Raw genomic sequence first — 13,976 nt, forward strand, 5'->3', positions numbered from 1 at the left:
AATGCCTCGCAGCTATTTTTGGCTAAAGTTCTCAAGTGTTCTAAAATTTGGCTAAAGTTCTCTAGGGTTCAAGTGGTTATTATAAAAAAAAGGAGAAAAAAAGTTTCTATCGCACAATAAAGATTTGGTGGACCCCCTGTAGTAACTCTGAGGACTCCCTAGGGGTCCCGGACCCCCTGTTGAAGACCCCTGTGTTATCCTGTTCCGGTTCATCTTCCCACATCTTCGGCTTACTTCCCATATCTGCATGACGTAGGTGGCCGCCTTTTAAGGAGGCCTGAATAGCTGGGTCGGGAGTCTGTTCATTCCATTGGGAGAAGAACACAGCTTCTGAAGGAGTGGTCCATGGTCACTGAACTAAATAGTGGACCCAATTAATGCAAGACACACATTCCAAACATTTTGACACTAAAATAGCTTTCGGAGAGAGATGTCAGGAGAAAATCTACTTTTATTATCAACCTTTCTCTGTCCTAACAGACTCTCCTGTGAGATCTAGCACCAGTAAACGTAGGACATTCGCGAGATCTTGCCCACTTGGGAGACCATTTGTATGCAATATGTTTTACCATTGCCTCTAGTTGCCCAAATTGAGATGGCATTTTTAAATCAACCATCTTTGTTTGAATCCGAAACACATGACGCCTTCACACGTGACGTGTTTCCGGTTCAAATCTGCAAGCCAAGCCAGTCAAACAAAGCAATGATTAAATTAACAGGAATAGCAATGTGTTGTTATGCCACCTTGTGGGACATGGAACTACAGGTCCCAGTTGTTTACGAAGATGTCTCTTGCCTTATGACTCTGTTTGCACTTCTTGACTTGTTTTACATTGTTTATGTGATTGTTTGTTTATGTTTTATGTTGTGTTGGTTGCAGCCTTGTCCTGCTACTACCCTGAACAGGGTACACTCTTATAAAAGAGATCTTAATTTAAGGCCATTCCCACAGGGCGTGATAAAGATAAAGATACAAAATATATCGTTCTCATTTGAAGTGGAGGGCAGCATCCACACCACAACGATAAAGACAACGATAGCCGTAAAGATATTGTTTGTATCACTTTCCGCGCTATCACATCATGACGTCAGATAATAATCGTTAGCTTTATCTTTATCACGCCCAGTGGGAATGGGCCTTTACACCTGTATAAATAAAATAAAATAAAAGGTCCTGCAGATGCCAAAAATGTAGTACTTCTTCCACCGCCCGCCACCAGGTGGAGCTAGCGGGGCAGCTGGACATGGTAGGGGGTGTGGTGGAGACGGTGGGGGAGGAGCCAGAGCCAGAGTCTGAAGGAACCTCGGAGCAGCCGGAGGAGGAAGAGGAGGAGCTGACCAGGGTGAGCTACGGCAGGGGTTCTCAAAGTGTGGCCCGGGGACCCCCTAGGGCAGTGTTTCTCAACCACTGTGCCTGGGGACCTTTGGTGTGCCCCTGAGAAGGGTCAAGTGTGCCCCTTGAAACTGCTTGAAAGCCAGTATTGTATTTGTCATTTTAAAAATGATTTAAACTAGTGAAAACTCTGAAAAGATCTGCTGTTTTCACTACTGTTGTGCGACGGCCTTGTATGATGAAGCAGGGCTTTACTTTGCGAAGAAACATACAAATTTGAAACTTGGAGATACAAGGTTTCACGACAGTGACGATATTTACACCACCGTATTATGTTGGTGTGCCCATAGATTCTTGGGACATAAAAAGTGTGTCCATGCAGAAAAAAGGTTGAGAAACACTGCCCTAGGGGTCCTTGGTGGGGGGTGGGGAAGGGGGGGATTTCAGAGAATCACTGTGTTATCAATGGTCTTTTGTCACCTGTCTGCTCTGAAAAAAACACAAAACACAATTAACTCAGCCTTATTTCACATTACCAAATATAACCAGACATGCAAGGTAAAAAATACAATAAAATAGCCTTTCTTTGACCCCTTCAGAATGACACAACAGGGAACAATCCTGGCAAACTTTACTCTGGGAACAGGGAACAATCCTGACAAATTATACTCTGGCAAAATATTCGTATTTGACGTTGCTGGCGGGTCTTTTATAATACAATTTAGAAATGAAGCTTCAGGCTGTAAAATGTGTCCTCAGGCCGCATTTGGCCCCCGGGCCACACTTTGCACATCCCTGCACTACAGCGTCACACCAAAACATCGAAAGTTGCACTTTTGATAGTTTTTGTATTTGAATCCTGAAAAGTAATAGTTTGGGACATATGAGGTTTCCACCTGACAGAGACAATATACTGTAATATACTGTAGCCTACAGTATTATATCATTTTTCTTTTTTTCTTCTTTTATGCAAAGCGACTTTGGGTTCTAAAAACAACACTATATAAATCTGACCATTATTAGTATGTAATAGCAGTATACAGAATTGATATAGGATATATAAAATAATTATAACATATACAGTACATGCATACATGCAGTATTCATTCATCTGCTGGAGAGGAGGTACAACTTCAAGTTCAGAAATTGATCAATTACGGGTAATTAGGCTATAGAGGGTATGCACGTGACATCACTGTTGCTGGAAGTTATGTGGGAACGTCTACTGAGTGGCAAAAAACTAATTTCTGCCATTGACAGCCCATACATCCAAACAGAAAAGACCTTTCTTATTAGATTAAACAAAGTTAAACTCACCAACATTGAGGCTGTACTGAAAGATTGAATTATCCTCTTTCTATCTGCAAAGTTTTTGTTTCACAAAAATCCACCCTAGCCTAGGCATGTTATGAGCTACGTTCTGTCAAGACATTCTGTGCAGGGGATTATTTTTCCAAGTGTCAGACTTTGGAAGCACTCGTTTTCAACAACACAACATCCTGCTGCCTCCTGCATTATGTGCAATTTAGAAACAGGTGGTATGCAGGACCGCTGAGTGATTTGCAACTAGCACTTCCAAATTACAATGCTCCATGCTGCTCAATGTTTTGCCACTCAGTCTAGATTAGGGGGGCGGGTCCCAGTGGACGTGCATACCCTCTATTGTTACACTTTCAGCTCAATTGCTGCTCAGATTTGTGTGTGTCGTCCTGGATACAAATGTCCTCTTCTAGGTTTTGTGGCGGAGGTGCCTGATTGATGTGAAGCCTCCGCACTGTTTTCAGGCAAGGCTAATCACCAACCTGCACCTGGTGCTTGCTTAACAATTGAAACTTAAAAATAGTCTGTGTACGCCTACTCTGTGTATGCTTCCGCGCACGCGTGTGTTTGTGCGCGCGAGCGTGTGTGTGTGTGTGTGTGTGTGTGTGTGTGTGTGTGTGTGTGTGTGTGTGTGTGCGTGTGCGTGTGCGTGTGCACGCAAGCACACGCGTGTGAGAAAATATGAGTGTGTGAGTGTTTGCGGAATAAACAGATAAGATATGCTCGATGGAGGCTGTAATGAAGCCATGAAATAAGAATCAGCCATGGTTTGGTTGATTACAGGTGTTTATGGAAATCATGCGTTATCATGCGTCTGATCAGTGTGTCTAAAACAGGCGGATTGCAAAGTGTTTTTGTTGTGAACTGCAACATTGTTTAGAAGCTCATTGGCGTGTGTAGAGAAAGGGGTCTTCAACAGGGGTTCCAGGACCCCTAGAGGGTCCTCAGAGTTACTACAGATCTATCTGTCTATATCTAAGATAATGTGGAGGAGAACTTAAGCCAAAAATAGCAGAATAGTAGATAGTCTATTTCCGGCAAAGATGTTTGGTGTAGATCTTTAGACGTATCTTTACAATTAATCCACAGTGACTTGCAGTAAGCTAAAGGTAAACACAAGGTAATACATCAAATGCATAGAAATAGTAATCTAGGATCATACTAGGTAAACCAAGATCAGCCTAAACAGTATAATGTAAAAGAATATATATTATGTACATTGAAACTATACAAACTATAGGATGCCAGGTCAACAAATGTCTCAGATGAATGGAATAAAGACATGCATTTACATTACTTTACAAAGTCTGCAAATATTTTGACCTTGAATGCATTTAGCAAGTGCTCGTAGTACCCAACGATGACCTAGTGAAAATGTAGAATTAGGGTTGTGCCCCGTTTCCTAGACCTAGACTGTCGATATTACAAGCATCCGAGAACGAGTGGTGTACAAGGTCACAAGCAAGAGTGCTCAGGAGATGTTCCTGTGATCTTGGAGGATCAGATAAGCTGGAAGTGGCAGTAATAGGGACAGGAGCTGAGAGAAGAGGTAGAGGGTGTTTCTTTTCATCCAGACTCAATTAGAGTCACCAGAGGAGGAAGAACATGGTAGAAGATCTGATTGGAGCACGGAGGGATATTATATTCTATTAAGGACGTTTTTGAAGAGAGAGCTGCGTTTTACGGCGTGGCTGTAGGCCAAACCATAGAACAGGGTGTACTTATGTGTTGTTGTACTGTCTCTCTAACTATAAATGATGTGAAATCTCTGCGTGCGTACAAGTGAGTGAGTGTATCTGTCCTTGCCGTATCTCAAGAACCGTCTGAGCGATCGGCTGCAAATTTGGTGCGTGTGTCGCTGAGGACCTTAGGGAGTGAGGTTCCTGACATCAAGTCGGGCAGACAGGTGGTTGACGAGAACAATGTAGACATGCTGTTTTCAGAAGATTTGTATACATTTGAAAACTTGTGAAATTGGACATTCTACATAAAGAGTACCTTCTTCTTTTGGTACTTTGAGAACATTTTGATACCAATACTTTTGTACTTTTACTCAAGTCAATTTTGAATTCCGGACTTTTACTTAGCATTATACAACAGGTAGTCGGGCACTCAATGAAAAACAGGCTCTATAACAGTGCATATAACGAGCACTACTGCACTGTCTCATCAAATAAAGAAATCAGCTGCGTTGGTCACGAAAGAGAGCAAGCGCGCGTCTCTCCCCACACTATGCTAGGCGGCTAGGCTAGCAGTTTTCATATGAAGTTCAGGGACATAGTCGCTAAATGAGGCATTAAAAAATGACAAATTCCTATCGTATATCTTAATTACAATGAAATGAAGTTGACGTGTTTTTTTTTAAAGGCAACAGTTGTATAATCGCAATATTACACTCGAGGGTCTGCCTTATCACCGTTATTTGGCCCTTCAGTCCCGCTCATTCTGACTTCCTGTTTCTCTTCCACAGCTGGACGAGGTGACGTTAACGCTGGAGCCCGAGCGCTGCTCGTTAACCCCGTCCCCCCTGAGGGAGGAGGTCACCGTGCCAACGGCCGGAGGGGCGGGGCAGCCGCAGAAGCAGCAGCAGAACCAGACGTCCGCGGAACCCGTCGGCGAGAGAACATCGAGCGACGTCACGCACTGTGCCGTCCAATCGACGGAGGAGAAGAAGAAGGGCGAGGAAGCGGCGACGGGAATGGCGGCGGCAGAGGATGGTTCAGTCGTTGTCATGGCAACCAACTGAGAGTGGGAGGGGTACGTGGGTCGGTGTTGAGCCCATTGGGGCGGGGCCTAAAGTCACGGAAAGCCAGGAATTGTAAATGCTCCTAATAATCATCCAATCAAAGATCTTGTAAACCCTTCCCAACCCAACCCCCACTCCCAGCTCCGGCCAGGGCTGGGCGATATAAATTCAAATCAAGATTCACGATTGTCACGATATATAATATATATATGTTGTGAGCTTGATCGGCTATTTTCAGTTGTAGCCTACAATTACAGGATTAAGTGGTTAATCAGGCTAATCAATTAAGTCAATAATGTTTCATGTCAATTCATTGATATAATATATCAATGAATTGATATAGGCACGGTACCACATTATCGAGAAACAGGATATTTTTTTAATTCATGGGTTTGAATTTTACTAACATTCTACGCCAATCAGAACACCTGTGTTGGTCCTCAACAATGTTTAAAATGTCTTATAGGCCTATTATAAGAAGAAATCTAAAACATATATTTAAAAATATCTCGATTATGCGATAACCTATGAGCAAGATTAAGTCGCTTATTGGTTCTAAACGTGAGTTTTTATATATTTTCAGTTAATTGCCCAGACCTAACTCCACCCCTACTATTTAGTCACTTTGAGATGAAGGAGGTGAGGGAAGTCTTTCTCAGAAAACGTGGACATTATGTGAGCTCACGAGAGGACCAATCAGAGAACGTTGACATTACGTGAGCTCACAGAGGACCGATGACAGCAGGAGGTAATAAGGCCCTTGAAAGAAGAGATCATGGGATATTTACATACTAAACCTTGCGGTCACCAGGCTTTCCACACGGTGGAAACAAAGCCTGGTCTTCATTCCGATGGTCAGTTATCTGGTCTACTCTAGAATTCTACAAAGTGGTTTTCCGGTTGTGGTTTCGGGTTGCCACTGCTTTTGTTTTTGTTTTTGTTACCCCAGAAACCTGTCGGATTCATCAAATCTACCATTTCCGTGAAAGAGAGGAATCATTTTGGAGGAGAACTGGCAGCGCTGGCAGCCTTATATCCACTCTGGACCGGATCATCAATCTGCAAAAAGGCGTTGACCCCAGGCTAATTACATGCCATTATGTGACAATGGAACTATCAAATACAATAAGGACACAGACTCACACAACTTGCATTATTCACTGACTGCTGAAAGACTTGGATGTTCACAAGGTTTGGACCAATCACACTCAATTACCCATCACGTCACTGTCACACTGAAAGACTCCACTCCCATGTTAAGAGAATAACATAACGCCTCTTCCGGGTTATTCTCTTAACATGGGAGTGGATGGGGGTCAATGCATCAGTCGTGAGATTTGTGGCTTTACGCTTATTGTATATTGTCTCTGCCGGGTGGAAACCTCATATCATATGTCCAAAACTGTTACTTTTCAAAAATAGCAAAAGTAGCAGATCTACAAGCTTAAAATCGCGCTTCGAGCTTCGAGATCTGCTACTGCTTTTGTGTGATGCTGTACTATGATCAACTAGGGCATACATTTACGAATTAAAATTAGAATATGGAGTTAAGAGGTTTCTGCCCAACAGCAACAATATGAAGGTATGATTGAAATTGGTGAAGTGTTCCTTTAACACCATGGACTTAAACTGTATAAAAGAGGGAGGGACTGCTGGGAGAAAGATTCAGTGCAACACAAAGAACCATGGAGACAACCGCACTTAAAGCTGCACTCTGTAACTTTCACCTTCCGACCCCGGATTCGAACCCCACAGTCTCCTGCTCGCAACTGCTGACCTTATGACCTTCAGGCACTAGGTTGCCACCACTTGTAAAGGCAGTCGTGTCAAACCAGACACATGGATCTAAATGTCTCAATAGAATATCAGGGAGACAAAATACAACCACCCCAATTGTATAAGTTATATTGTATTAACATACTCTAACATGATGCAGATTGGACAAAATAACACTCTCACACACAGACAAACACACACACACACACACACACACACACACACACACACACACACACACACACACACACACACACACACACACACACACACACACACAAAGTTACATGGTACAGCTGTAATGTCAAATAGTATTTGCAAAAATACGGTGGCTAAAGATTTTTTTATTTTATTTTTTGCTTTTTCTGCCTTTATTGATATGGTATACAGCAGATACTGTACACAGGAAATGGGGATCAGTATAAACTATACTGATTGTGGTGAACACCCCGTCTGTCTGGTACTGTTCTTAACCACTTAAACCCCATTATGGTTGAGCGGGGTCCATCGGTGACTGCTCTCCATTTCGACATGTCGCCACTCCGACATTGACTTCTTATTGTCGGAGTGGCGACACTTCCATAGAGCAGGGGTTTTCAAAGTGGGTGACGGGGCACCGTGGGCAGAAACCTTGTATCTCCAAGTTTCAAATGTGTACGTCTTTTGGTAAAGCAAAGCCCTGCTTCATCATACAAGACTGTTGCACAAAACTAGTGAAAACAGCCGATCTACAAGCACACAACGCCTCGCGATGCAAGGCGTTGTGTGCTTGTAGATCTGCTGTTTTCACTATAAGATCATTTAGACGTTAAGTTTAGTAGGGTTAGAGATACAGTAGGGTTAGTGTCGGAATGGAGACATGTCGGAAAGGAGACATGTCGGAATGGAGACGAGTCCATCAGGGCTCTATGATGGTGTCTTTTATGTTTTCTCACTTTCTGTTATTGTGGGCTGTAAATAGCCGATCGACAACCTCACAGTGCTTGTTGATTTGCTATTTTCCTGCGAAAACTTTCCCCACGATATTGATGCTGGGGTTTAAGTGGTGAAGCAAAGTGAAACTAACAGAATGATTTGCCAATACTACTTGAAATACTTGAGTCTACTTGAGTCTACGTACAACAACAACAACAACAACAATGGTGCATGCTATTTAACAGTGGCCTAGCCCAACAATTATAACAACATACCACATAGCATACAAAGTAATAATAATAGCCTATCCTTCTTTTTTTTTAAATAAAACAAATCCCACCTGTAAACCAATACTAAATTATTTGTATGAAAGCTAAGGAATGTATGTATAGTGTGTGTGTGTTTGTTTGTATGAATGTAGCCGTTTGTTCAAATATATATTCTGGGAAAAAGATCCACCTTGTTCTGTTCTTTCTGTTTTGACTGTTATGGCTGGAGTGTGCACACACACACTCACACGTTCGTATAATACTTGCGAGTACATCGTCATTTATTGCTGGAGAATTTGCGAATGATATATTTTATTTTTTACTTCCAGTGCAAACACACTCAATGTTTTTTACTATTCAAGTATCACTACTGCAATGTAGAAATGTAATGTAAAAGTCTAGAATTCTAAATTTACTTGAGTAGACTGGTATCAAAATATAGTTAAAGTAGGCCTACCAAAAGTAGATGTTTAAAGATCTTTTGAAAATAGCAGATTTACAAGCTCACAATGTGTCGCATCATGATTTGTGACGTAGGCCTATATTGTGAACTTGCAGATTTATATCTGGGCTGAAGTGGTTGTTGATGTGTGTTTTGTCATAATAATCAGAGTAGAAGTGAAAGTAGGCCTACTGAAAATTGGAAATACTCCAGTAAATTAAAAAATACCTCCAAATTTTACTTAAGTACATACTTAAAATTACATTTACTTTGTTACTTACGTCACTGGCAGGCACGGCGGCACCAGCGCACGCGCGCGCGCGCGCGCACGCACGCACGCACGCACGCACGCACGCACGCACGCACGCACGCACGCACGCACGCACACACACACACACACACACACACACACACACACACACACACACACATTCATATTACACTTGTGAGGATCAACATTTTAGGATGGAGATTTTATGAATAATATTCTTGCAGAGGACTTTCAATGGGCACACTCAGCTGCATGGGACTTGGAAACGCAAGTCTTTTACAGTTGTTGAGATCTGTCGCCACTAGAGGGCAGCGTCCTTCATAGTTGTTTTGGCTTATGTGTGCAGCACTCCAAAGGTTGCCTCCATTCTGGCTTGACAATCAACCACTTACCCACTTGAGCACTGTTCTAATGCTGTGCTTGTACTGTAGTCAGTCAGTCGCAGCACATGCAGGGTGCATGATATTACAATCTGTCTTGTGACTAATTGTCCCATTTCTGATGAACAGCATCCTCTCTGTCTCATGAAGCAAATTAAAATAATCTCTTTACAAACTATGAAACATCTAGTTAGGAGACTTCTCTCCTTTTGATGTTAGCTTAATCCCTATTTACTTTATTTTGACGCACCCACCCTGACCCCACCACATGAAGCCTATACTTGATCCTCTCATTTTGTGACATATTTTGATCAGCCATTTTCCCTCAAATGTTCCCCCATTTTTGGAAGATTCTTCACCTATTATGACATGACAGGTTCAGGTGGTTAAGAGAGAATCCTGAGTGGGAGACAGCAGGCCAGACACAGACAGAAGAGAATCTGATGATTTGATTGGATCTGCTGACAACGAGGGACCTGTGGATTCAGGTGAGCATCTTAGCCATTAAGTAATGAATGACTGACTACTAGCTGGAAAGACAGTATACCGTATTTTGATGAAAAGACACTGAGTTATTATGTTGCCACAGGGAAGGTGTGACTGTGAAGGTATCTGCTATAATGAAGCCCAGGTTATACCCAAATATAGACATGCACGACCAAGTGCAAATGGACGTTATTAGGACCCCATCTGTCCCTTGAGTAGCCTATGAACGTCTTGGATCTCTCAGCCTATGTGTGGTACAAACTCCAGCTGCATATAGTGTTTCTCAGGCCCGAGGTTAGTGTCTGTCTGTGGTCAGCTGTGGTTTCCAGTCACCCACTGTACAGTGGCTGTCCACATGGACATCAAAAATCACTGCCAAATCATGTCACTTAATCATTGTGTGTGTCTCTCCTCATCAGAGACACTTCTAGAAGCAGGAACTCTATTTAATAAGATTAGTCCATACGCTGGTGTGCGCGCACCCAAAGGTGCAGACTTGGGCCTGGTACTGGCACTACAGATCCTATAGCCTATGCTAGCTTCCGTACATTTCAAATTGATATAACTGAGGGGAAAAATGCACTGGAACGGCCACGTAATCCTGTATTAAAACTGTCCGTGGGTCAACAGTGGACGTCTCAGACATACTGTAACATGCAGACTCATGAGGCACATAGTTGATCCAATCCGCACAGCACCAAACGTGAAACAAACTGCCACGAGAATAGTCACACCAGTGGCCCATGGTGATTACTTAGTAAGTAACACTAGAACTAATAAAACTTAAACTAAAACCAAGCCTTTGCAAAAAACTAAACTAGCAAATCCACCTTAAAAACTATTTAAAACTAACCTCAAAAGTAAAACAAAAAGTCCAAATGAAATAACTGTATAGTATCTATATTTCTGTGTCTTCGCTTCACTCTCCCAAGTGTCATTTCAGTCCACAGTCTCTTGTGGCAACCAACCAAATGTCACAGCCTTTGGCATATTGGACCTATACCGTACGTACATGGGAAGCTCCCTGATCAACCCGCTGTGCACTGTGTGTGCCCGTATGTATACATGTGTACGCTGAATGTGTACAAGGCTTGAGTGGGAGAAGGTCATCCATCATATTTTTAGTATGACCTTTACTTTACCCTATCCCTGCTTGACTTTCTGACTTTATGTTGGGACAGGCTGGTGGCTCTGTGTGGGTCAGGGTCACATACCAGGTACACTGAACCCCTCTCTTGACCTGGTGGCATGTTGTCCCTTCTCTGCCTTCTGGCTGCTTTTTCCATGTCTCTTCTTGTTGTCCAGTGCAGTGAAGGATAAAGCTTTTCATATATTTTATTCGATTAAAGCACATGGGTATTTAACAAGGGGCTCCAAGAACTGTAGTAGGGGTCCTCAGAGTTACTACAGTAACAGGGGGGCTGCCACATTCTTTTGGGATAGGAACTTCTTTTTTTGCGTTAATCACTTGAACCTAGCATCCCGATTCTTCCCTAATTGTCGGGAATAGCAGCTTACTGCTATTAACTATTATAATTGTTGTGAGCTTGGAAAAGAGATTTTGTTTAGAGAGGAAAAAAGCAGACAAAGTTCAAAGCCAAAGGTCAAGTTTAGTATTTAGGTTTTAAGAGTGGTTAAATGTCTGAACATACATTAGCTGATCGTGCTGTCAAGCAAGTCTATGAAGCTATGAAAAGGTTTAATCTGCAACATAATGTACGGTACTGTATATTATGTACAGTAGTGGGGATCCCTATTTCACCTTTCTCTCTCAGGTAAGGGAAGACCCCTGAGTCAGGGGTTTATGTTGTGTAGGTTATCTTGATTGAAAAGGTCACAGGTTCAGACATACATGTCACATGTGTCCTAATCCTATCATATGACATGATCTCCCTGCTCATCCCTCGAAGGTTGTCAGATAAATATTTACATAAATATTGTATGAAGCAGTTAGACCTACAGATACTGTTTCAATGAGACAGAAGTTCAGCTCGCATAAAGGCCACACGCCCTTAAAGTGGCACGCACGGGCCCCCAAAACACCATATCACACCCACGCCAAAACAGCCCAAACATGGCATGACAGCTACTGTACAACATGCAGAGGCCACATCGTGAGATTATGAATGACAATTTGAACAGCGCCATCTCCCAGACTACATGTAAAATATTTCTTTGTCTTTAGTTAACCTGGGCTAAGCTTGCTAACATAGGCCTATCATTGCTCTTGCTGTCGGGCATAAATTAATGCCCTAGTAGATCATACTACATCAAAACCATCAAAAGTATCTATTTTTGAATTTGAATCCTGAAAAGTAACAGTTTTGGACATAATGAGGTTTCCACCCGACAGAGACGCTATGGTCTGTTACATTCTGTGTGTGGCTAATCTATTGTAGATCCTACAATTATCAATATCCAGTGTTGGATATTCGACTGCCCATAAGATGTTTGTTTATCTGTTGAAGTTTCCATTGATCTGTGGAATGACTGAGAATATCTTCGAGGAAACATTGGCCGACTTAGCCTCCTGCCTCGTCTCCAAGGCACCAGTAAGCACACACACACATGCACGATGGTAGGGGAGTGGCTAACGGACACGTCAGAGTGAACTGCATACGCGATGGCCCGTGAGAAGTCTCGCACAGCGAGACAATCCACAATCTCTGAATGCTACATATGGAGTCTGGAACTACACCTCCGAAATGAGAACGGAAGATGTCATCTGTTCGTCATTTCCGTTCACGAAGATATATTTGAAAATAGCTTTACATTTTATTTTAAGCATTTGAAAATTGTGGGATGCAACAGTCTGGCTCGTGAGACTAGCACATGAGTGACGTGGCAATGCTTTGCAGCTGGAAGCTCCACCCCTCGCTCGCATGGAGTCGTCCATGTGTGAACGTACCCTAGGCGGGCATGGGGACCCTAAGTGGTTCCCAAAATGTTTTCCCTTGAAGGAAACCCCTCTCTTACTTCTGACAAAAGCTGAGACTCACAAATGCTTGCATGCACAAACTTTGTGTTCTCAGACATGTTTACCACTTCAGCCCTATAAACCTCTTGTTTAACGAATAGCGAAAATTGTATATCTACAACAAGCTCACAACGTTTTTGAGCGACATTAAATGCATGTCATTTTAATGTCGCCCAAAATAAGATATGGATGCTTGGTTCAAAGTGGTTAAACAAAGATATTACGGTGGTGTTGGGAGTAAGCTTTGTTAGAGTTACAGGATAATAGATTCTGTGATGACAAGTTGGATTGTGATATCACACTGAGAACATGAGGCAGAAGTATCAAGGTTCCACACTGGGACTGAATATTGTGTTGAGTAGCCTATCAAGTGAGAATCCATTGTATTTAATAACATTAGTCCATGCGCTGGTGTGCGCGCACCCAAACACCTGTATGCAGACCCAAGTCTGCACATACAGGCAAAATACAGGCAAGATGAATAATGTAATGAAAGCAGGTTAAGATTTTGTTCATACAAACACATTTAAAGGGTGAACAAGTTTGCCTATCATGACATGCCCAGAATAGGAACACTTCAAGCTAGGGACACTTCGGGTGTTCAAGTGGTTAGTTCTTCCAGCTCTATCTAAATCATGCTTCCAGCTCTATCTCGAACATGCCACCTCTAGTTTTGCCCCATGTCATTGTATGTACAGTAGCTGTCCGTCTGTCTGGTGTCTTCTCTGTGTGATCTGTGTCTCCACTGCAGGAGGGCCAGGCAAGAACGGGGAGTGGCAGTAGATGCATTGATGGACCATGCAGAACAGCTGTGGACAAGCCTTCAAAGAGCTTACTCTCTCTCTTCCTTCATAGAGCCGTTACAATTGTGACCCATTTTGTACCTACTTTTTCTTTTTAATATTAATGCATTGCTGTATACTGTATACAATTTATTTTCTCCCAAAAATAAAAGGATGTACTTTTTCCCTTCCTGGAACTGTAGTAGTGTCAGTAGAACATTATTTGTTTTTAAAATGTAGTGGACTGGAAGAAATATGTATCAAAAAGTACAAACACTC

At 42.4% G+C, this 13,976-nt stretch overlaps 1 protein-coding gene across 1 annotated transcript in view; it reads left to right on the top strand.

Annotated features, from left to right (window-relative positions):
• Window positions 1-5,399, top strand: part of LOC308293050 (uncharacterized protein) — a gene marked incomplete at both ends in the record, with an annotated part of 72,802 nt that extends 67,403 nt beyond the window's left edge. Inside the window, 2 exons of the mRNA XM_080735480.1 lie at window positions 1,221-1,343; window positions 5,124-5,399. Coding sequence (XP_080591606.1) covers window positions 1,221-1,343; window positions 5,124-5,399 — 399 coding nt within the window. The remainder of the gene's footprint in view (window positions 1-1,220; window positions 1,344-5,123) is intronic.
• Window positions 5,400-13,976: the final 8,577 nt, after the last annotated feature.

The sequence above is a fragment of the Nannobrachium achirus genome (genome assembly GCF_963921795.1).
Source record: "Nannobrachium achirus genome assembly, chromosome: 10".
Lineage (NCBI taxonomy): Eukaryota > Metazoa > Chordata > Actinopteri > Myctophiformes > Myctophidae > Nannobrachium > Nannobrachium achirus.